General features: G+C 32.9%; 1 protein-coding gene across 1 annotated transcript in view; it reads left to right on the plus strand.

The window, feature by feature from the left end:
• LOC106465231 (transmembrane and TPR repeat-containing protein CG4050-like) overlaps positions 1 to 22446 on the plus strand; it is a 99381-nt gene that overhangs the window by 34299 nt on the left and 42636 nt on the right. Inside the window, exons 3-7 of the mRNA XM_022393087.1 lie at positions 3486 to 3731; positions 5423 to 5559; positions 13255 to 13336; positions 15758 to 15857; positions 19437 to 19573. Coding sequence (XP_022248795.1) covers positions 3540 to 3731; positions 5423 to 5559; positions 13255 to 13336; positions 15758 to 15857; positions 19437 to 19573 — 648 coding nt within the window. The 5' untranslated portion in view covers positions 3486 to 3539. The remainder of the gene's footprint in view (positions 1 to 3485; positions 3732 to 5422; positions 5560 to 13254; positions 13337 to 15757; positions 15858 to 19436; positions 19574 to 22446) is intronic.

Here is a 22446-nt window from a genome sequence, read left to right on the forward strand (position 1 = left end):
CTCTGTTTGGAAAGGAGACCAACAGAGCATGGGTTTACCGTCGCATATCTGAAGCAGCTGGAGAATGAAATAGGTATACATACTACTCTATGTGAAAAGGTATAGGTCAAGTCGCTAGATTCATCACCTGTGGGCCAAGTAAGTTCAGCTTATAAGTTACTTTTAATGTTATAAAGCGTTCTCATCGGCTTTTGTTCAGATACAATTCCCTATAGTCAAGAGTTCAAATTAAGGACAACGGCAGACAGTCTTAGTAGCTTTGCCATAAATACAAAATACAAATACAAGTTGAATTAATAGCGATATTGATATAATGTTTTTGTCTATGTGACTTATATATTGTTAGGAACCTTGTCAGGGACCCACAACTACTTTGGTGCAGAAATAGTTCAGAATAAAATGTTTTAAAAAGTCGATAAATCTCATCAATAAATCTAGGGTTAAGGAACTAGAATATTGTAGTTGTTTGAAAGGTAAATTTCTTGTTAAGATACTAGAAATTTGTGTACGTTTAAATTGCAAATCCCTAGAGTTTGACTTTAATAATACAACAACAATTAACTGCTGGTAACGCCTATGCATATTTTTCACTCAAAAATAGAGAATTCCAGGATATTTAAAGAAGCCTTATAAACTAAAACAATATGTTTTTTTTAGTTCAATTTAGACAACCTCTCTAAGCTCCAAATCAATAGTGTAATATAAACTAAGCTTTTCACTAGCGTTTGAATTAATGTTAAGCCTCCAAATAGTGCGTGAGGGTGTTATTCAAACACTTGATAAGGGACATTGCACGGGCTTTTCAAAGTTAAACCTACAAGAGATCGTGTCAGTTTCGATATATAAAAGAATCATAGTGTGACATTTGCATTACACAAAAAATAGCAGAGATGATTCAGAGATAACCCATTGTGTACTAAGGCAACAATTTTTAAGTAAATTAGTCGTAAAGTACGATTTCTTGAGTAGCGACACATGCGTAAAGTATGATTTCTTGAGTAGCGACACATGCGTATAGAAACGACATATTCAACAAATCACCGCGGATTTATATATAAAAAAAAGGAAGTTTGAAAATTGTAAGAAAAATAATAATAATTAAATTACGACTCCTGGTTGAAGCATAATATACATCATATAAATGTGAATCATGTTATTTGTGCTAAATTTTATTTTTATGTAACTTTTGTATCTTTAAAGCGGCCCGGTGGTCCGAGGGTCGCGGGTTCGAATCCCCGTCACACCAAACATGCTCGCCCTTTCAGCAGTGGGAGCGTTATAATGTGACGGTCAATCCCGCTATTCGTCGGTAAAAGAGTAGCCCAAGAGTTGGCGGTGGGTGGTGATAACTAGCTGCCTTAAAGCTACACGAGGGCTATCTGCGCTAGCCGTCCCTAATTTAGCAGTGTAAGACTAGAGGGTTTGTTTGTTTTTGAATTTCGCGCCAAAGTGACAATAATAGCTCTAGTGTTAAAGTAAAACAATAAGAAAGATATAAAAGAGAGACAGCATTATATTGTTTAAACTGTAATCTCATCATGATACTCGAAAATTATTGAAATATGCTAGGTCTGTGTTAATAAGTTTTAACGATTAACGTTGTCCCTTCCTTTTCTTCTTCTTTCACGTGAACTTAAGGATGAAGTAGCTTTTTTTGTATCACTACGGAGTACCAGCTTTTATTATCGCATTGACCAATAATTAGTTAAACAACAGAAGCCATGCAAGACTGTTGCACCGAAGAAATCACTGATTTCTTGACAGAACTAATTGCACAGGCCTGCGAATTTAAACTTCATAAAAGTTGATTTGGTTTTAATAACGGATTTTCCATAATTTAGCTACGCAGATTTAGAAAATAATGTTCATTTTTTTTCTATCATGTAAGGAGTTTTTTACAGACCGGGAAGAAAAATCGCGTACTTAGATCAAATTATTATTTTCATTTACCACAATGAACCTTTTGTATTATTACGTTTGTTAACAAAAATACAAACAAACTGAAGAAAGGGGAAGAACACTGTGTCAAACGAATATGCATCCTCATTCATCTCTATTTTTTTTTTGAAATCTACGTCTTTTACTCTCAAGACTACGTGTTTTGGTCTATCTTTTATGTATTGCGTTATGTGAAAAATCTGTACGTGATGGAGAAAAATGGATATCATTTTCGGATTCAGCGTACAATAAAAACATGGCAGGCCTGCGTTATTTAACCAACAAGAGCCAGGTAATACTTTACATCCATAGAAGTCTCTAGCTTCTTGACACAACAAATCATTTAATAAACAGGAGCCAGGCAAGACTGTAGAGTCGAAAAACTCTCTAGCTTCTTAACATAACTAATTATTTAACGAACAGGAGACAGGCAAGACTGTAGAACCAAAGAAGTCTCTAACTTATTGACAAAAGTAACTGGCACGTCTTCTAATAATTACATCAAACCTATGACAGACTTGAAAATTGTAAAAGCAGAAACAGGTGAACATTACTTAAATTCAGATATGTAAGTACACACCGGAGACTGACTACAAATCATTATTAAATAAATACGACCACAAACTCCAGACAAATAAAACTTTTAAAGTACCCGACGTTTCGATCTACGTTTTTATCAAGGGTTAGGTATCTACAGTTGAATCAATTGAAATTTACAATCTGAATTTAGCATAATACAACAATGCAAACGCACATCGTGTCATGAGGTCACGTTGTACAACCATTTTTTGAGGAAACATTATTCTATGTGAGTAAGTTTTGCCCAACATCACACCTCTTTTAACTGAAGGAGGATGAGAATGAAAATGAAGGATAAGCAACTTAGTATAAAGTTTTGTGGATAAATTGATAACAAGTTTACTGTCTTCATTTGTACATCTTCATATAAAAATGAAATATATTTGGTATCGTTGCTATTACACGAAATATTTCGAGAACACATCCATGATATCGAACAGTTGACACAAGATATAACTGAACACATTGTTTTGACACATGAACTGTCTAATGAAACACCATTTAAAAATATAACAACTACTTAAAAAGCACATATAAAGAAGCAATGCTAATTAATGATACGAATCTTCTCTTGATTAAGCAGATATAAATTTTAGCCTGTCTAAATCGAAATTTGTATAATATTAAAAGTTATTCATACATTTATATACGTATTTACTTTATATTATATTTATTTTTATTTCTCAGGAGAATAATGTTTACCCAAAAAATTTTGTATCACGTGACCTCACGTCACATATGTGCTTGCATTGTTTTATTGCCCTCAGTTCAGATTGTAAGTTTGAATTGATTCAACTGTAGATAAACTAACCCTTGATAAAAACGCGGGTCAAAACGTCGGGTACCTTAAAAAGTTTTATTTATGTGGAGTTTGTGGTCGTATTTATTTTAATAAAATGACGAGATTTTTATCAAGATTTATGCAACTAATTAATATTAAAGATATTATGTATTTTTATATTCTTCAGGACAAGAGAAAAATACACAGAAACCTGATAAAGTGAATCACAGCCAAATTAATAATGGAGAAAATACCTTTAAAAGTGCGCCCTCTTATAGTAGTATCCTTGGCAGTGGTCGTTTATTACAACTCATTGGGTGGCGAGCTTGTTTTTGATGACGTTGCAGCAATTCAGGATAACAGAGATGTTCGACCACACAACCCGCTTTATAACTTATTCGTTAATGATTTCTGGGGAACCCCTATACACAAGGTAAGTACGAAAACCTTTATACGCCTTATTGTTATAAGTTGATTATAGGACATTGAACACAAAGTAGGCTCAAACAAGTCTTCGTAGGCTTTATTGTTATATGACTCATACAAAACATTGCACAAGGCAAGCACGAATCAGCCTTTCTAGGCTTGAATGAACAGAGACTGAGTACGTTATGTTAAAATGATTTTGGAGCACTACCACGTATGACTGAATTCTATCTGACGACCGCATATCTTGATAATAGCCCCGCAGCACAGTTCCCATTGAAAAAAGGCTCCATCATAAGATAGTCATCGCCGAAGCACATCAATTTTTACTGCAAGCTTTCCATAATTCTTCTAATGTATGAGTCCAATTGCACAAAAAGCCATAGGCTCTGTGTCCAGCGACTTAACCAGTATGACTTTGTAAGGAATATCATGAATACCCGTTTCCTTCTCCAGCTGCTTGAAGTATGCGAAGTTGAACGGATATATTGTGCAATCAACTTGTATACACGTGACTTGTGTTACTTTTCTAGACAGGGATCCTGCTTGATTGTGTTATGTACTGTTACCTGGGGTACGTAAATGACTTTTGCCACTGACCTTTGAGTTCGTGTATTCTCATTTGATACAAGACTCCACACTTTGTATACCCATGGTGGGGTATAACTTATTGAAGGTCTTTTTCTAAATGATCCTGGTACCCCAAATTAATCCATATCTCTTTGTTTCCCAATGTCATTAAGTACATGGAATATCCTCGAGTTGGAAATTCTGAGACCCTGTATATTTTGCTTCGGAAAGAGCTCTTACTTACCCTTCTGAAAATTGATCAATTATCGGTGATATCCTACTCCCAACGAAATGTCAAAATGTAGATCTTATATATTCCGTTACACCGCGACTTCATATCCGTTATGGTTGTCACATGATTTGCTGATTAGCACATTCAAAATCGTTTTACTATAACGTACTGAAGCTGAATACTCTGTATTATAGTAATTATAGAACACCATTTACACGAAAAAATTCGATTTGAAAGAATATGTGTTTTGTATAATTACTGAAAACTATGCACATAAGGTAAGCGCGAACACATGCACAAATCGTAGTAAAGCTTATTGTTGTATGATTTTTAGAGAACCCCTCAATCGAGTACCAATGTTCTATTAATACGTTTGTTGACATCATGAGTTAAAAACCCAAACAGAAAGGAAGCGTATAAAAGTTCCTGCTAAAATGTAAATAATATTGAAGCATTTCTATTATGCGGAGTAGCGTTATGAAAAATCTAATTCTGTTGCAAGAACAAATCTAAAATTTTAGCGACAACCGTGTATTGTGTTTGAGGAATAAGTCACAAGTTTTATTGTCCAATGTGTTCCGTTGTGGTAATAAGTCACAAGTTTTACCGTTCACTATATGTTCTGTTTTACGAACAAATCCCAAGTCTTATCGTTAACGTATGTGTTGTATTGCAGTATCAAGTCACAATTATTACTGTCCACTGTATGTTCTATTGCAGGATCAAGTCACAATTAATACTGTCTGCTGTATGTTCTATTGCAGGATCAAGTCAAAATTATTACTGACCTCTGTAGGTTCTATTGCAGGATCAAGTCACAATCATTACTGTACACTCTATGTTCTATTGCAGTATCAAGTCAAACGTCTTACTATCCTCTGTATGTTGTATTGCAGGAACAAAGTCACAAATCCTACCGTCCACTATGTGTGCTGTCATTTCGCCTCAACTACGCCGTCCACGAGGTTCAGCCGTTTGGTTACCACGTGGTGAACGTGCTACTTCATGCCGTTGTATGTTTTCTTTACTTCAGGTGCGTTGAGTATACTTTCAAACTTAACATTATATTTAATAAAAGTGATATTCTATTGCATGAACATTGTATTCTGATGTTAGAGATGAACATGTCTGCTTTGTGCTACTTGTTTGCAGATGTCTGGTACAATATTTGTTTAGATACATATTTACTGTTAGATTAGATTTTCCTGTAATATTAACTTGTTTTAAAAGTAAAATTGTAGAATTTGATTTGTATGTACTTTATGTAAGGTTGTACATTAATAAGTTTCAAGATAAAACTGTTATTTTTTATCCAGTCAGAATAATTGCTGATTCTAAAACGAAGCTCTTTACAGTTAGCAAAACAACCTGGTCTGCCAATAAAAGTATTCTCTTAGCGCCATCTGACAATTCATAAAGTTGTATCTTCAAACATAGATTTCATTCTCGGCAATTTTTTTTTTCTAAAAAAAAATGATATAAAGGTTTAGCAGCAAGTGAATGAATTATTCACTTTTACAAGCATTATTCTTTCATTTCGAAATCGCTCACTTAGCAGTTTTTCATGGAACATCCCGGTATGGAACTAAAAGAAACAACATCAAATTAATGATAAGAAGCGTCGGTTCTCTTTCATCACGCGAAAAGTGAACCACCTTTCTGCTTCCTAGTCATGTCAGGAAATCGACTAGTGTTTGTGTTTCCAACCTTATTGGAGCTGGATCTTTCATGACTAAACCCTGAAGCTTTGAAGATAGCGTTAGGATAGCAATAACTTTATATGAGCATGCTCTTCTATAACTTGAGAAGCTAGTAAAAAACGAATATACTTCAGGCGGAGTGGAAATCCTCGTCGATCAGTTAACATGTTTCTTTCTACCTGGTATTTAAAATGTACAATATAGAGAGGAATCATAAGTACTAAAATACTGAACAATATACTCCGGATTATATACAGTGTAACTATTAGAATATTAAACACTAAATTCTTGATTACATATCGTGTATATATTAAAATATTGGAGAGTAAATTACTGATTATATGTAGTGTAAATATTATAATACATAACAGTAAATTCCTGATTATATGTAGTGTAAATATTATAATACATAACAGTAAATTCCTGATTATGTGTAGTGTAAATATTATAATACATAACAGTAAATTCCTGATTATGTGTAGTGTAAATATTATAATACATAACAGTAAATTCCTAATTATATGTAGTGTAAATATTATAATACATAACAGTAAATTCCTGATTATGTGTAGTGTAAATATTATAATACATAACAGTAAATTCCTGATTATATACAGTGTATATATTAATATTGAGCAATGAATTACTGATTATATAAATATAGTGTATGCATTATAATACTTAAGAGCGAATTCCTGATTACATATAAAACTCCAAGCTGTAGAGATAATGCTATTTAAGAATTTGATTCATGTTTGACTGAGTACTGTGCTTCATCCTTTTTCGTAATTATTATTGTCATTCAACATAAGATAGGACATTATTATATAGCATTATGGTCCCAGATTAATCTAGAATGTTCTTGTCGTGAGACACCATGAGAGATGATACGAAACATGTTGCCCCACAGTGGCACAGCGGTATGTCTGCGGACTTACAACGTTAGAATCCGGGTTTCGATACCCGTGGTGGGCAGAGCACAGATAGCCCATTGTGTAGCTTCGTGCTTAATTACAAGCAAACAAAACATGTTATCTAGAAATAAACGACCTAAAAACACCAAAATTTGATATATATTTTTAATTAAAAACTAAACGTCTCGCTTTTCCGGAGCGTTCCACTGAGACACAAACCGTAAACTTTTTTATACACCAACTTGTACCAAAGAAATTAAAACACGTTAACTGTATACTTTCTGTTTTATCAACTTAAATCGTTTTCATGCATGTATTTCAACCTTCAAATGTTCCAAAAGTTCCTTCTCCTAGTTTTGTTAAAAAAACGATGTTAGTAAAATATTCTAAAGCAAAAAATCGCTATTTTTATGTTGGATAATCTATGCCTTATTACGTTAGGTATTATGAATTTCGAATTCGTCCGAAACCGAGTTAAATAATTTAGATTCAATAGTTGAATCGTTTTCTGGATTTAGTATTTTGAAATATGCCGATATTTTAGTCAATTTACAATATTTGCCAACAAGATTGAAACACACCGTTTTCGTTTTCCACACAAATATGTTTTAATATATATATATATACAACAGTATAATTTACAATAACAATTATTATGACTAGTTACTACAAACAATGATTTATAAACAGAAGTTTCACAAACTTACAAACAATATAAAAATTGTTTTCTAGTCTGGAACCTCCTTGATATCTTATCGAGGGTTCACGATGAGTGAGTTAATTACGAGTTGATGTAGATACGATCCACTGGGAAGCTAGCTAGCTTTGCTCTTGGCTACACACACTAAGTTTTCCACGATGAATTTATATATGTCTTCGTAAAATTACTAATGTCCAATGAGAATCCACTGACGTTCGAAATTTATAACTGTTCCTGGTCAAATGTCTTAATTTTTTCGATTGGTGAGTGTTATAAAAAGCTTTAAGAATTTTTATCACACTGGACGACTAATAGGCTCTCTCTTTTGGTGCGTCGCGTTGACTGTTTTTATAGGCGCGGAAAATGTGTTCTCGAAAATTCCGACAACAATCTTGAGCTATATTTAACCGGTTACAGAAGTGGATATATTGTCGATTCTTACGTTCACGAATATTCTACAACCTTGGAGAATTGGAGAGAGTTTCGCAGTACGTAATTAACACTGTAAGCTAGGTACGTTTTTAAATATAAATTCAATTCAGACAAACTTTGACATTAAAATAAATATATAACGAATTCGTTACACGCAATACATATCTAACATTGTAAGCTACGCATATCTTTAAATACAAATTTAATCTAAACAACGTTCATATAAAAATAAATACATAACGACAAATTCGTTACAGTCTTCAATTAAACAACTTAAGTCTGATTCCCATTTGTTACAATCATTCTTTTTAAATATATGACTGTTACAATTTCTTTTCTTTTTTCACGAAGCCTTGAAATTATGCTTAAAAGAAAACCCAAAGTAATCGTCAATGAGTTACCGTATTTTTCGGTGTATAAGACGCACTCTTTTACCAAAAAATTTGATGTCAAAATCTGCTTGCGTCCTATACACCGAATATATATATATACGATATACACAAGCCATGTGTAAATATATTTAAATAGGCTTGCATAGTTTAGTTCAATTGAATGTGTTATTTATACCAATATTAGTTTTTTTTCTTTTAAAAACATAAATATTTATAATGCTCCCTAAATAATAAAAAAGTAATTACAGTGAAAGCAATGAAGGTTGTAGGTTTTGAACCAAACTAAATAACAGTAAACCTTTTTTTGATTTACGGTATTTTCTTATTTCGATGTTTTAAGCTCTTTTGTGTTTAGAACAATATATACTAATTTTTAAAGTATCAAACTGAATTTTTGTTCAATAAAAATCTTTCAAATGCGACTGTAGCTTTTTTTTCCCCAAAACTCTGTTTTCAAAATGAGGGTGCGTCTTATACACCGGTACGTCTTATATTCCGATAAATACGGTACTTACAATGACGAATTCTTTATTAAAAATACTTGGGTTTGAGAATATAAAGGCACTTAATTTCCTAGCTTATTTTACTTGTATACTAATTCCAGTATAAGTTAGTTAGGCCTGATCAATAAATGCCAAGGATTTTGTTTTTCTATTATGGTTTGTAATTTAAGCCTATTAAATAAATGCTAAGAATTTTTTGCTTCCAGTGTTGTAAGATAGGCCTCCTCAATAAATAACAAGAATATTATGTTGTTTTCTATTGTGGTGATTTTAGTTTAGGTTTATTAAGTAAACGCTAAGAGAGGTGTTTTTTCTATTCTGGTGTTTTAGTTAAAGCCTACTCGAAAAAAACTAAGGAATATTTCTTATTTTTGCTTCTGGTGATGTATTTAGGCCTATTCAATAACTATCGAGGAAATTGTTTTTTCTTTCCCTAGCTCTCAGTATTGAATGCTAATATTTTTTTACCTATTCCGATGTTGTAGTTTAGGCCTGCTTAATAAATGCTGAATATATTGTTGTCTTTTATTCTATTCTGGTATTGTAGTCTAAGCTTACTCAAAAATTTTTATAGAAAATATTATTATTGTGATGTCGTGGTTTAAGCCTCTTCAATAAATTCTAAGTTTATTTTGTTTTATATTTATTGCTTCCAGTGTTGTAGTATAGGCATTCTCAATAAATGACGAGGAAATTGTGTTGTTATCTATTCTGATGTTTTAGTTTAAGCTTACTCAATTAAAGCTAAGGATTTTTTCTTTTCTTCCTATGCTGTAGTTTAAGCCTATCCAATTGATTGTTGTAATTTAAGAATACACGATAAATGCTAAGGATTTTTTATTTAAATATGATTAATGTGTTATAGTATAGGCCTACTCAGGGGTGAAATTCTCAAAAAACAAAGTAGAAGAACTCAGTTGGGTAAAATGGACCTGTTTTTGAAAAAGAAAACAATCTACGTGTAGACATAAAAATCGACAAAGCACCTCAAATAAGTTCCGGTACTAGCACCGCCTTAAAAATAAGTTCCGGTACTCAGTACCGCTGAGTACCGACAGAATTTCACCCCTGGTCCTACTCAATAAATACCATAAAAAAAAAGGATTATTTTATTGATTCTAGTGTTTAATTTAGGCCTTCTTTTTACATCTTATGCAAAAAAACATATCATCTGCCCTGAAATCCTTTCTCTTCGACTCACAACACCAGTTAAGGTATAATAAATTAATTTTTTACACACTTCGATATAGAGGGTGATTTTGTTATATATCAAACATTGTGTATTTGTAATAGGTATGTTGTATGATACGTATCGGCATGAAACTTGACAACAAAGCACAATGGATTTGAGAAATTATATGGATTATGAATGACTTGTTCAATATATCCTCCTTGCTACGATACTACATGACAGATAATTGTGTCCTGGGATATTCCATACATCTCGCGAACTTATGCATCCTTTAGTTCATGTGTAATATGTGAGTGACCTTCGAATACCTCCAGTGACAAAAGTCATAAAGGTTCACGAGTTAAGTGACTTTGAAAGCGAGGGTAACCCTCACCCAAAGACATCAGAAGACCCCTTCAAAAAGACGTTTCATCCGAAGGTTTTGGGAAGAAAATCTAGCACAGTGTTTGTTATTATGCTGACACCTTCCGCGCATGAATCTCCCAATTTTCCATATTTTTTACCGTTTGTTTATTCTACGTCAGGGTTGTTACGAATTTAAAATGTAGGTTGTATAAAAAATCATCAGGCAATATACGATAACGTATATCAACACACTTATTGTTAATACCAGCTATCTGTAGAAGATTTGATTAATTCAGTGTATGGCCTGGTGGTTAGGGCACTCGACTTGCAATCTGCTGGTCGCGACTTCAAATCCCGTCACCGAAAATACGCACCCATTCAGCCGCTATAATGTGATAGTCAATCCCTTAATTGTTGGTAAAAAAAAGGGTAGCACAAGACTTGGTGGTTGGTGGTGTTGACTAGCTGCCTTCTCTAGCGCAGATAGTCCTTGAGTAGTGTTGCGCGAAATTCTAAAAATAAACAAACTCAACTCATTAAAAATTTTGAAGAAACACCTACTTGATTACTTAAACCATACCACAGCTAAAGGATTAAGCTTAGAGAAATCAATGCTTGAATATTACTGACACTGTAAAACGATAAGCAGAAAAATCTTTATAATATTTTTTTTTACAGTAAAATATAAATTGATACCAAGTAAGAGTGAGAAACGTTACTTCTGTCAGACCGAAAGCAATTGTAGACCGGAGGTAAGAGTAAATATCCGAGAAATATAGCTTTTGAAGAAATGTCATTTCTCTAATCTGAATGATAACACGGGAAATTTAATATCTTGTATTTTGTCAATAATCTTTCCTTCCTTACTTGTAGATGTAACACCCTTTTTTTTTTTTTTGTCAAATCCGATTGTATTTTCTGATCACATTCAGCTACGACAAGACATTATAAGATACGAAACACACACAGAGTATAAAATCAATCTATGTTTTGAGAGAAGTGCTTTCCGTGGGTTATTGTGTGATAGTACTTTGTTCGAGTTACAATAGGGCTATTTAAGGAAGATTATAGTGTTTTAAATTAATTATACTTGTAGTAAGATTCTTTAAGGAAGGGTATATATAGTACTTTGTTCGGGTTACAATAACGTTGTTTAAGGAAGACTATAACGCTTTTAATTAATTATACTTGTAGTAAGATTCTTTAAGGAAGGGTGTAGTACTTTGTTCGGGTTACAATAACGTTATTTAAGGAAGACTATAACGCTTTTATTTAATTATACTTGTAGTAAGATTCTTTAAGGAAGGGTGTAGTACTTTGTTCGGGTTACAATAACGTTATTTAAGGAAGACTATAACGCTTTTAATTAATTATACTTGTAGTAAGATTTTTTAAGGAAGGGTGTAGTACTTTGTTCGGGTTACAATAACGTTATTTAAGGAAGACTATAACGCTTTTAATTAATTATACTTGTCATAAGACATTAGTATTAGACCTATTATATTTTTAACACTGCATTTTTTATATTATTTCCGTATAGATTTTTAAAAATTAGAAGAGTGTATAATAATAATATTTCAACCACACAATGTTTGCCTTTTCCATTTCCGACGACGCGTTTCGCTCAATCTAGAATCAGATCAGCTACGACACAACAAACACAGTAATTGTTGGAACACTATTAATATAAGTCATTTGTTACAAATCTGTAACATGCTTCGCCAGCTTGGAAAAAGCATTCATACCATAACAAGTATAGTATTTTGTTCAGGTTACTGTAGTGCTCTCTGACGAAGACTATAGTGCTGTGTGCTGATCACTTTGTTCGGGTTACTGTAGTGTCTTTTAAAAAAGAACATAGTGTTTTGTATGGGTCACTGTGTGGTTATTTTAAAATGTAAGTTGTCTAGAAAAACTACCAACACTATCAGCTATCTGTACAAGATCTGATTAACTCAGCGATAGGAAACTCGATTCCTGTTAGGGATTAATATATGGTTCTTTAAGAAGGAGTTGAGTGCTTTGTGCAAATCACTGGGAGTTTTTAAGGTCTATTAGTGTGTTTTATTCGGGTTGTAGTAGTAATAAAGTGTTCTTTAAAGTCTACTGTAAGAATCTTTAAGGAAGAACATAGTTCTTTGTTCGGAGTACTGTGGGAGTTTTTAAGAAAGAGTACAATGGGTCACAATGGAGTTCTTTAAGGAAGAGTAGAGTACTTTGTACGGATCGCTGTGTGGTTCTTTAAGAGTAGAATACTTTGTACGGATTACTGTGGGGTTATTTAAGAGTAGAGTACTTTATACGGATCGCTGTGGGGTTCTTTAAGAGTACTTTATACGGATCGTTGTGGGGTTCTTTAAGAGTAGAGTACTTTATACGGATCGCTGTGGGGTTCTTTAAGAATATAGTACTTTGTACGGATCGCTGTGGGGTTCTTTAAGAGTAGAGTACTTTGTACGGATCGCTGTGGAGTTCTTTAAGAGTAGAGCACTTTGTTCGGTTTACTTTATTATACTTTAAAAGAGTTTATATATATGATCCTTCTTTCAGAACGTGCCTGCTGTTTCTATCGTCTCTTGCAAGTTTTGTGGCGGCTTTAATATTCTCTGTTCATCCTGTTCACACCGAGGCCGTAAGTACGTCGTTACTCTAGCCTCGCTATTACGCTGTTTAATATTTAACTTGTTATTCTGTTATTTAGCATGTTACACTTTAGACTGTTGACTAGTTAACATGTTTTTATTTTGGAATGTTTCATATTTAACAAATTGTATTGTAGATTCTTCACTCTCAAACACTAGTTGTAGGGTATTCAATACGCAAGTATTAAGCCGTATAGACTGTATAATATTAAGATCAATTTGTTTAATGTTAGTATGTTTGTTGTAGTTTTTTAATTACACGGCTTACTATTAACACATTTATAAACTTAAATACACTGTTAAGTAAATGGCTGTCATTAAATATTACAAGTTTTAAAAGTGTTTGGTTCTGATGTGTAATCCTTTTTTCACCACTAATAACCTAAAATAATTTAGATGTTTAGATAAATGTGACATAGTGTCTCAATTAATTGTCCGTTATTATTTAGCGAATTAACTAGTTATTTATTTATTTGTGAACTTCTTTTTCTCACAAAACCGTACATTTCAGTGAAGAAAATATAACCTAGAGGCCTAAGCTATTATTTGATTCGCTACTTCCGCTGCAGTAGACTAGTTTCGTTGTATTCACAGCCCAACGGTACTGCATGAAAGAGCGAAGCAAATAAACTAAGTATGTCTCATATTATAATTGGATGTAAGCAGTTTGTTTGGTTTGATGTATAATTATTTATGTACCGCTAATAATTTAAAACACAAGTGTTTCAATAACATGAAACATACCGTCAAAATTTATTATCTGTTATTAAAAATTATGACTTTTCGTCACAATATTTTGTTGTTTTTCAGAATTTATTGTACATACTAGAGAGATTTAGACATCTTGGCAATAAAGTTGGAAAAAAACTACCTTTACTCTCCAGATTGTCGGTTTTATGTATGTATGGGCCGGATTTTTTACAGTAGGTGTCTGTGACGTGTTGGCGATAAATTTGAACAATAAACAAACAACCCACAGTCGACTTGTTTTAAAATAATATATTAAAACCAGTCAAACATATAAACAAATGTTCGTTACACTGTTGACTATCACAGTTGTATCCAGAGCTTTAAATAATTGTCTCTTTTTTTTTTCTCGTCAAAGTCTACACAGGCTGATTCAATTATTTTAGAACACAATTTGACAAGACAAATTATTCTTCCTGCTCTGTTATTACAATACAGACTGTGATAATTGCACTTTAAAATCACCACTATAAATGTTGGTTACCACAGTTGTATCCAGAACTTGAAATAACTGTCTTATTTTTCGTCAAAGTCCACACAGGTTGGTTCAATTACTTTAGAACACAACTGACAAGACATATTATTTCTTCTCTACTCTGTTATTACAATACGATCTGTGTTAATTCACTTTAAAATAACTACTATAGATTCTTTATGGCTAAACTCACAATCACGCAGTCTAGAGCTAGCTAACTCTCGAACTAAATTTTCGAGGCGTATTGATACCCCGACAGAGATCTAGAACATTCCACTCACTACGAGATATTATAATACAATAATAGTCAATTAAAACAACGAGGAAACTTAGAAGGTTCTAGTAATATGACGCAATGACAAAGCAAATGATTCGTAAACAGTTACGTAAACAAACCTGCGATAATCTATCGCTTCTAAAGATATCTAAAGTTAACACTCACACTATATAAACTATCTAAATCATAACACATTAAACTGAAATTGGAACAGCCGTATATATCTAACACAGATAATAATAAAAACTTTTTATTTCAGCCAACTTTTCGCCGTTTCAACTTCATTAGTAGTACTAGCTTTGATGAAGCAGAAATGGCTAAACGTTATCTGAAATAAAAGGTTTTTATAATTATCTGGAGAGTAAAAGTCGTTTTTTTAAAACTTTTTCGTCATAATATTTACCTTAGAATAAATGATATTTATTCGGTATCTTCAGTATTTAATGCTTTAAATTTTAAATAAATTGTTTAAAATTATTTGACTGCTCAGCGTTAACATGTATATGACTATATATAATTTGAGTTTAGTGTCTTAACTCACACTCTTCAAACGCTGTTGCGGATGGAAATGGTATGTTGTACAATACGTTTCATTAAACACATCGTTTGTGTTTAGTGGGTTTTAATGTCTTAACATTGTTTAAGAGAGAGAAAATATATACTGTTCAAAACAACATGTTTATTAAATATATTGTTGACATTCAACGGATTATACTCCTTCTAGCATTATTCCAGACGGGAAGGATGTGCTGTTGAATGCATCATTTTTATTGAATATATTAATATTCTAAACTTTGTTTAACTCGAACTGAATTACGAGATATTTCTATTAATATAGTTCGTTATTATATTTAAGATATTGAAGACATTGTTTGAGTTTCACGGGTTCTGATCTTTCTCACATCACTACAGGTAGCCGGGATAGTCGGTAGAGCGGAGCTTTTATCAGCCATCTTTTTTCTCAGTGCCTTAATGTACTACGTGAAAAACAGGCACTCTTCACATGGGACAGGTTAGTCTTACGATCTGAACTTTTCATGTAAAAAGATTATAACTACATTAAATGCACACGTCTCTTACTGGTGATATCATTTATTATGATATATCACTCGCTAGAATACATCAGTTACTAGAAATTATAAGTTAACAGAAGGTATTTTTCTCTAGAAAACATCAATAATTGAAACTTGAGATATAATTAGCTAGAAGTTGTGAGGTCCTAGAAGCAGGGTCGCACTAATATATAATCTACCCCTCCCCTCAAAGAGTAAAAAAAAACTAAAAACGTTACTAGTAGTCAATGACTATGACTGCTGTTCATAATTTATAATTTCCGTTTTATGATCCTTTCACGAATAGATCAGTTTCAAGTTATTATTTATAAATAGCCAAATCAGACGCAAACTTATGACGTCTAACTGAATTTCTTGGAATTTCCGAAAATAATTCATTAATAACTGACGTCTAGCTATTATGTTTTGTTCAAATATGAAATTATTCTTAATATAAAAAAAAACATTTTGTGCTGTTGCTGTTCTGTTTTTATACGTCTAATTTGTAATATTCAACGCGCAAATATTACTTGAATATCGATAATTCTATAAAACATGAACTTATATATATATAGAGAGAGAGAGAGGCTCTTGTTCTATCTTAGCTTAAGACTTCCTGAGGACTTAATCCGACCCTCACTAGAAGATATATTTTACTATGCGATATTTTTTCTAGAATAAGTCACTAACTAGGAGATATTAATCATCAGAAGATATCACTAACTAGAACACATAACTTATTAAAAGATATGTTTTACAAGACGATATAACCAATTATGAAAGCTTTCTTAAGTCTTAGTTTTAATTTCGTTGGTTTTCGACCAAGGAAGTTCCTTTTAATTTTTTCCATTCAGACTGTAAAATTCAAACTCCGTTTATGTCTTAGATCCCAACTGTCTCTCAACAGATGCCTGTTAAAATTGCTATTGTTTTCATTTCCAAAGGAACATTAATAGAAGCAAATAGTCTGTCATATTGAAATCTGATAAAGTGTGCCTATATAAACAATTTTTTAAAGCGTTAAAAAACTAAACCACTATTAACATTAGTTAACCAAGTAACAATTACCGCCGTCTAGTGTTACATAAAGAAAAAACAAACATGAAAATATGTACTTTAAGCCTATATTAAATACAGAAAGCTAGCTTCAAGTGTCTTCATTTTAAATAGATTTCATAATACGGCCAAAAATGCTTAAAGCTTTCTTATTAAATAAGGTTTGATACTCTAAAAAGTATGTTTAAAAGTTCATCAGAACACGAGATTCTACATTTTATAACATCAATATATCAAAACAGATAAATTATTTTGGGGAGTTTCTACGGCTGTGCACTATTTTACTCTTCGTTTTCTTTGTCCATCTTTGTGTTTTAGTTTGTTTTTTTCTTTTCTCGTGTATAATTGAATAAAATCGAATATGACCTGGAAAGATTTTCTTTAAAATTGAGAAACCATCAGACTTTTCCTCTAACGATTAACATGTGCATTTTCCCAGAGATTACTTTATCACTGACAGTATTCGTGAATATCACTTCTTGTTTAATGTTATGTTGAGAAAAACACGAATTTTTCCAAGCTTCGCAAAAATAATCTTGTCTGAGGACGAGTGTAAAGAGAATTCAGATAATAACTCGTGGCAGGTTGAGAGGCAGCTAGCTCTACAAGAATATTACAGACAAGCAGCTTGTGAATATTGAATTAAGTCTGAAATAGACTTTAATGGAAACATATACGTAATGTAATTGAAATACAGGAGTAATGTCACGTGTCTTCGGCTGGTTATCATAGAGGCTCGCTTCATTCTTCTTTGTGTTTCTATTTGCCATTTCTCATGATACAACTTAGTCCTAATTCCCTGTAGGTCGGCGCTTGTTTATATACTGACCTAGAAAGAATCCATTTGCTCTGATTAGACTGTATATCTGCGATTGCGCATACGTTTCTAATAGCGTAGTTTCACGTCGTGTGAGGCACCGGCGAGCAATATGATATTAGTCAGCAAAAAACAAAAAAAGAGTGTGTGATTTTGGAAGTTCGTTTAAAACTTTGCTCTTCCTTGGCAAGAAAAAAAAAAGATAACTAAAAGAATAAAAAGCGAATATTGATGAGTAATTCTAGACTTATAAAAAGGAAAACCAAAATATACGAACATTTCAGTTTCCCTCTGTTCCTCTTCGCTTTCATTTCAGAAACTTTGGACGATCCATTCGTTACCTCCACCTGTTAGTTCAGGTTTACCTGTCTGTTATTTAGAGCCTTTACTGTCCATCTTGTACGTTAGGTACCAATCTCTGAACTGATGGAATGCTTTGATTTTTGTGGTCAGTCTACAATTCCGCTGGATAGAACTCGAATTTCCACTTTTAGAGTATTAACTTTTCATTCGTCTTCTGTCTCTCTCATTAATTTATATATTTCATTGAACTATGCTATTAAGACATATGGCAACCACCTGATTCCCTTTCCCTGATCAGACATAAGACAACTAGTTGATTCGCTTTCCCTAATCAGACATATGACAACCAGCTCATTCGCTTTCCCTAATCAGACATATGGCAACCAGTTCATTAGCTTTCCCCAGCAAATGCTTCGGAAATTACTTTCTATGTTGGTACTGGGTAAGATTAGATGGATCTTAGATTCGAAGTTAATAATATGACATCTTATCGATATATCTTTGTTACTTGTACGATTCACATCAAGCAACAACTAATGTGACGTGTTTGTAAACTATTATAACTTTTTATTTATATATTTATTAATATATATATATATAATGAAGTTCTTAAAACGTTAACAAATTAACCAAGTACCAACAGACCGTGACATGTCTAACTTAACCTAACAATGTAGCAACAACCCGTACCATGACTAACTTAATCTAACAACGTAACAACAACCCCGTACCATGACTAACTTAACCTAACAACTTGTACTATGACTAAGTTTTCCTAAGCAAATAGCAACAAACCGTGACATGACTAACTTAACCTGACAATGTAGCAACTACCCGTACCATGACTAACTTAACCTAACAACCCGTACCATGATTAAGTTTTCCTAACAACAAACCATGTCTTTACTAACTTAACCTGACCAAATATCAACATACCGTGACATGAGTAACTTAACCTAACCTAACAATGTAGCAAGAAACTGTACCATGAGTTACTTAATAAACACGCAGTAAGTAACAAGACGTGTCACAGCAAGTGGAACCTAATCATGTAACAGTGGACAATTTCGTTAATTAACCTAACTTAACTAAGTCGGAACAAATGGTGCCGTGGCAGAAAGCTGGAAACAATTTAATAATGGACTGTAAGGGACAATGAACTAAAAGTACAGGCTTTTGTGAGAAGTAAAGTAAAATTAAAATAAATGTGATGTTTATTTGTTTTTGTTCTTTTTTTTATACTAAAGCATCATAAAAGCTATTTTAAATAATATAAACTTGACTAGATTTAAGATACAACCATGAAGAGTATAGAAATAAGAGATAATTATTTGGGTTTTTGGTGTTTCCTGTTGTGTTATAGCGAGCTGTTTTTTCTACGGACAAGACTTATGGAGCTGTGGAGTAACTCTTGTGCTGGCGACACTCGGAACACTCTGTAAAGAACAGTGTTTCACTGTTCTGGCTGTATGCTGTCTTCTTGAAGTACTGAAACTACGGGTGAGTGCCGGAACCTTTGATGCATCCAGTTTAGAAAGTTAAAAACTTTAAACTATCCATAAACTTAATGATGTTTTAATCTAGAGCTTGGTAGTATTTATTTACATTTTAGTATAACAACTGGTGAGTTTTACTTCTGGAAACTCGTATCATGTTTGTACTCTATACGTAAGTGTTTTAGTTTATGAATAAAAATATGATCAATATTTAGCTGAATTAATAAATGTTTAATATTTTCAGCATGAACAAGAAAGACTTTGGGTTTAGATGTGTAGTCCATTATATATATATTTAAAACAAACATCTTGCTTACATTCCACCACTATATGAGGCCTACTTTACGTATTTGCTTTGTTCTTTCAAGCAGCACTGATGAGCCGTGAATTCGGCGAAACTAGTCTGTTGCAGCGGGAGTAGCAAATCAAATAATAAATTAGGCCTCTACATTATCTTCTCTTGGCGGAGAAAAGGAATTACGAAATAAATAAGAAAGACTTTATTAGGTTAATAAATTTTTCAGTCGGAGGGAACTGAATGTGCTTGTAAGTGCATGTAAATATCTTTAAAAATAAGAACAGAAGATGTCATGTTTGTTCATCATTAGCTTCTCAAAATCCTTTAGGTCCTGGATCTTAAAATATACAATTTTCTATTTTATGTTACAATTATCATTCAGCCGGTCTTATTTACCTTACTTTAAGATTTATCTAGGGTTTTCATATAATTCTGATAAGTGTAGAGATGAAGATCGGATCCCTAATGGAGTAAAGCTCAAAAATCATGTTATACCTCAATTATTTAATATTGCTCTTCAGATTGTTTGTGTATGAAATTATTAGGAAACGCTAAGTGTATTAAGAACGAAGGCTTGAACGTGTAATTCAATATTCCTAAGCAAGATCAATATAATTTCTTGTTAGTTAAGAGTTAAAGATGCATGATGTATTTTTGGTACAAATAATCTCAGAAGAAATTTGATTGTTTTTAGTTATATATAAACATTTCTGAAAACACCATTAGTTTTATGAATAATCACTCATGTTTTATTCAATTGCTCTTCCATACTGAACTCATGTTTCTGTAGCTTTATTATCAAATGTGAACATAAGCTACATGTGGATTGTGGGCTGTTACAACATGATTTATCATGCAACAGCTGGTAAACGTAAACTGAAAGAGGCATGGTATAACAGTTGGTTTTGTTAAGTAACATAGTTATCTAACTTCTCATGAATTGTACAATGTAAGATGAAACAATGAGGTCTGAAAATAATCCCATCAGGGTGAACTAATGAGGGCTGAAAATAATGCCATAAGGTGAAACAATGAGGGCGGAAAATAATCCTGTAAGTTGAAACAAACTCCGGCAATGCATCGTATATTCAAATTTGATCCACAAAGGTATTATAACTGTTATTAATTCACAGAAAAGGATTGTTTATTTAAAGGTTTCGAGCAAAGCTACACATAGGCTATTATTCAGATAGCCTTCAACAGCACTCGCCGCCGACTATTAGGTTACTCTTGTGTGACCGAATAGTGGGAGTTAACCATCACTCTTAAGCCGTCCTCACGACCCCAAATTGCGGAGCGCGTTTTTACTGCAAAGGGAGACGAGCCACGAGCTCTGGGGTTACTTACCACCGGGCACCCTAACTACTGTTGTCTTAAGATGGAATAAACAAATGTTTATATGTATACACACATATATATATATATATACAATTATTCTGATGTAACTACAATAGTTAACTCATTTAATGACCTGTCACTTGAAAGATAATGTTTCCTGTAGTTTTCATCAAAAGTCAAATTTCATGTAATTTGTTCGATTCGGTTCAAGCACTGGTTTTTAAACTAGCAAGTTAAAGCCCTTACCTTTGCAGAACCTACTTCAAACAGATCTAGTTAGCTCTCTCACATCCAGGGCGTGTATGATTATCTAGTATAATTAATTAGAGGTGTTACACCTAGGTTCTGTGTTAGGTAATAAATATAATGATCCCATGTGTATAATCAAGAAAGGAATATGGCTGTTATACAATTAATATGATGTTCCCCTGTGGATATACAAGAAAGAGATATGGCTGTTATACAATTAATATGATGTTCCCCTGTGGATATACAAGAAAGAGATATGGCCGTTATGTAAATAATATGATATTTCCATGTGAATATACAAGAAAGGAATATGGCCGTTATGTAATTAAAAAGATGTTCACATGTGGGCATACAAGGAAGGAAAATGGCCTTTATGGAATTAATATGATGTTTCCTTTTGGATAAACAAGAAATGGATATGATTGCAATTAAATGAACTCGTGATCTAGTAAAACCTCAAGGTTGGAAATGGCCGTCATTCAATTAATATGTTTATCTTCGTAAATCCTCAAAAAAAAAAAAAGAAGAGAGAGAGAGAGAAAGTCTGCTTTGTAAACTAATGAGGTGTTCAAGATGGATGATTCGTTAATATTCACTTCAATATACATTTAGCTAAAGTGGGGCGAACCTATATATAAACGAATTTATACGAATGTATCCCAGAAATACTTGTTTCTCGTAAATTGCTAGTTAAGCCTCGAAAATTATTATTTGGTTCTATCTCTTCTTCTCTGTAACTCTGAACTAATCTTGAGTGTTTTTAATGCTAAAAGTAAGAGTTTAATCCCTAAGGGGCCACAGTGATATCCCATTTACCCTTAACAATGAAATAAGCAAAAGAAGCAAATTCGCCTTTCCCCGGTGGCTCAGCGATAAGCTTGAGGGCTTATAACACTAAAAGTCGGGTTTGATACCCACGGTGGGCAGAACACAGATAGCCCATTGACTAGATTAGTGCTTTAACAACAAACAAACCTTTCAGCAATTTTCTC

The sequence above is a fragment of the Limulus polyphemus genome, unplaced genomic scaffold (genome assembly GCF_000517525.1).
Source record: "Limulus polyphemus unplaced genomic scaffold, Limulus_polyphemus-2.1.2 Scaffold1877, whole genome shotgun sequence".
Classification (NCBI taxonomy): domain Eukaryota; kingdom Metazoa; phylum Arthropoda; class Merostomata; order Xiphosura; family Limulidae; genus Limulus; species Limulus polyphemus.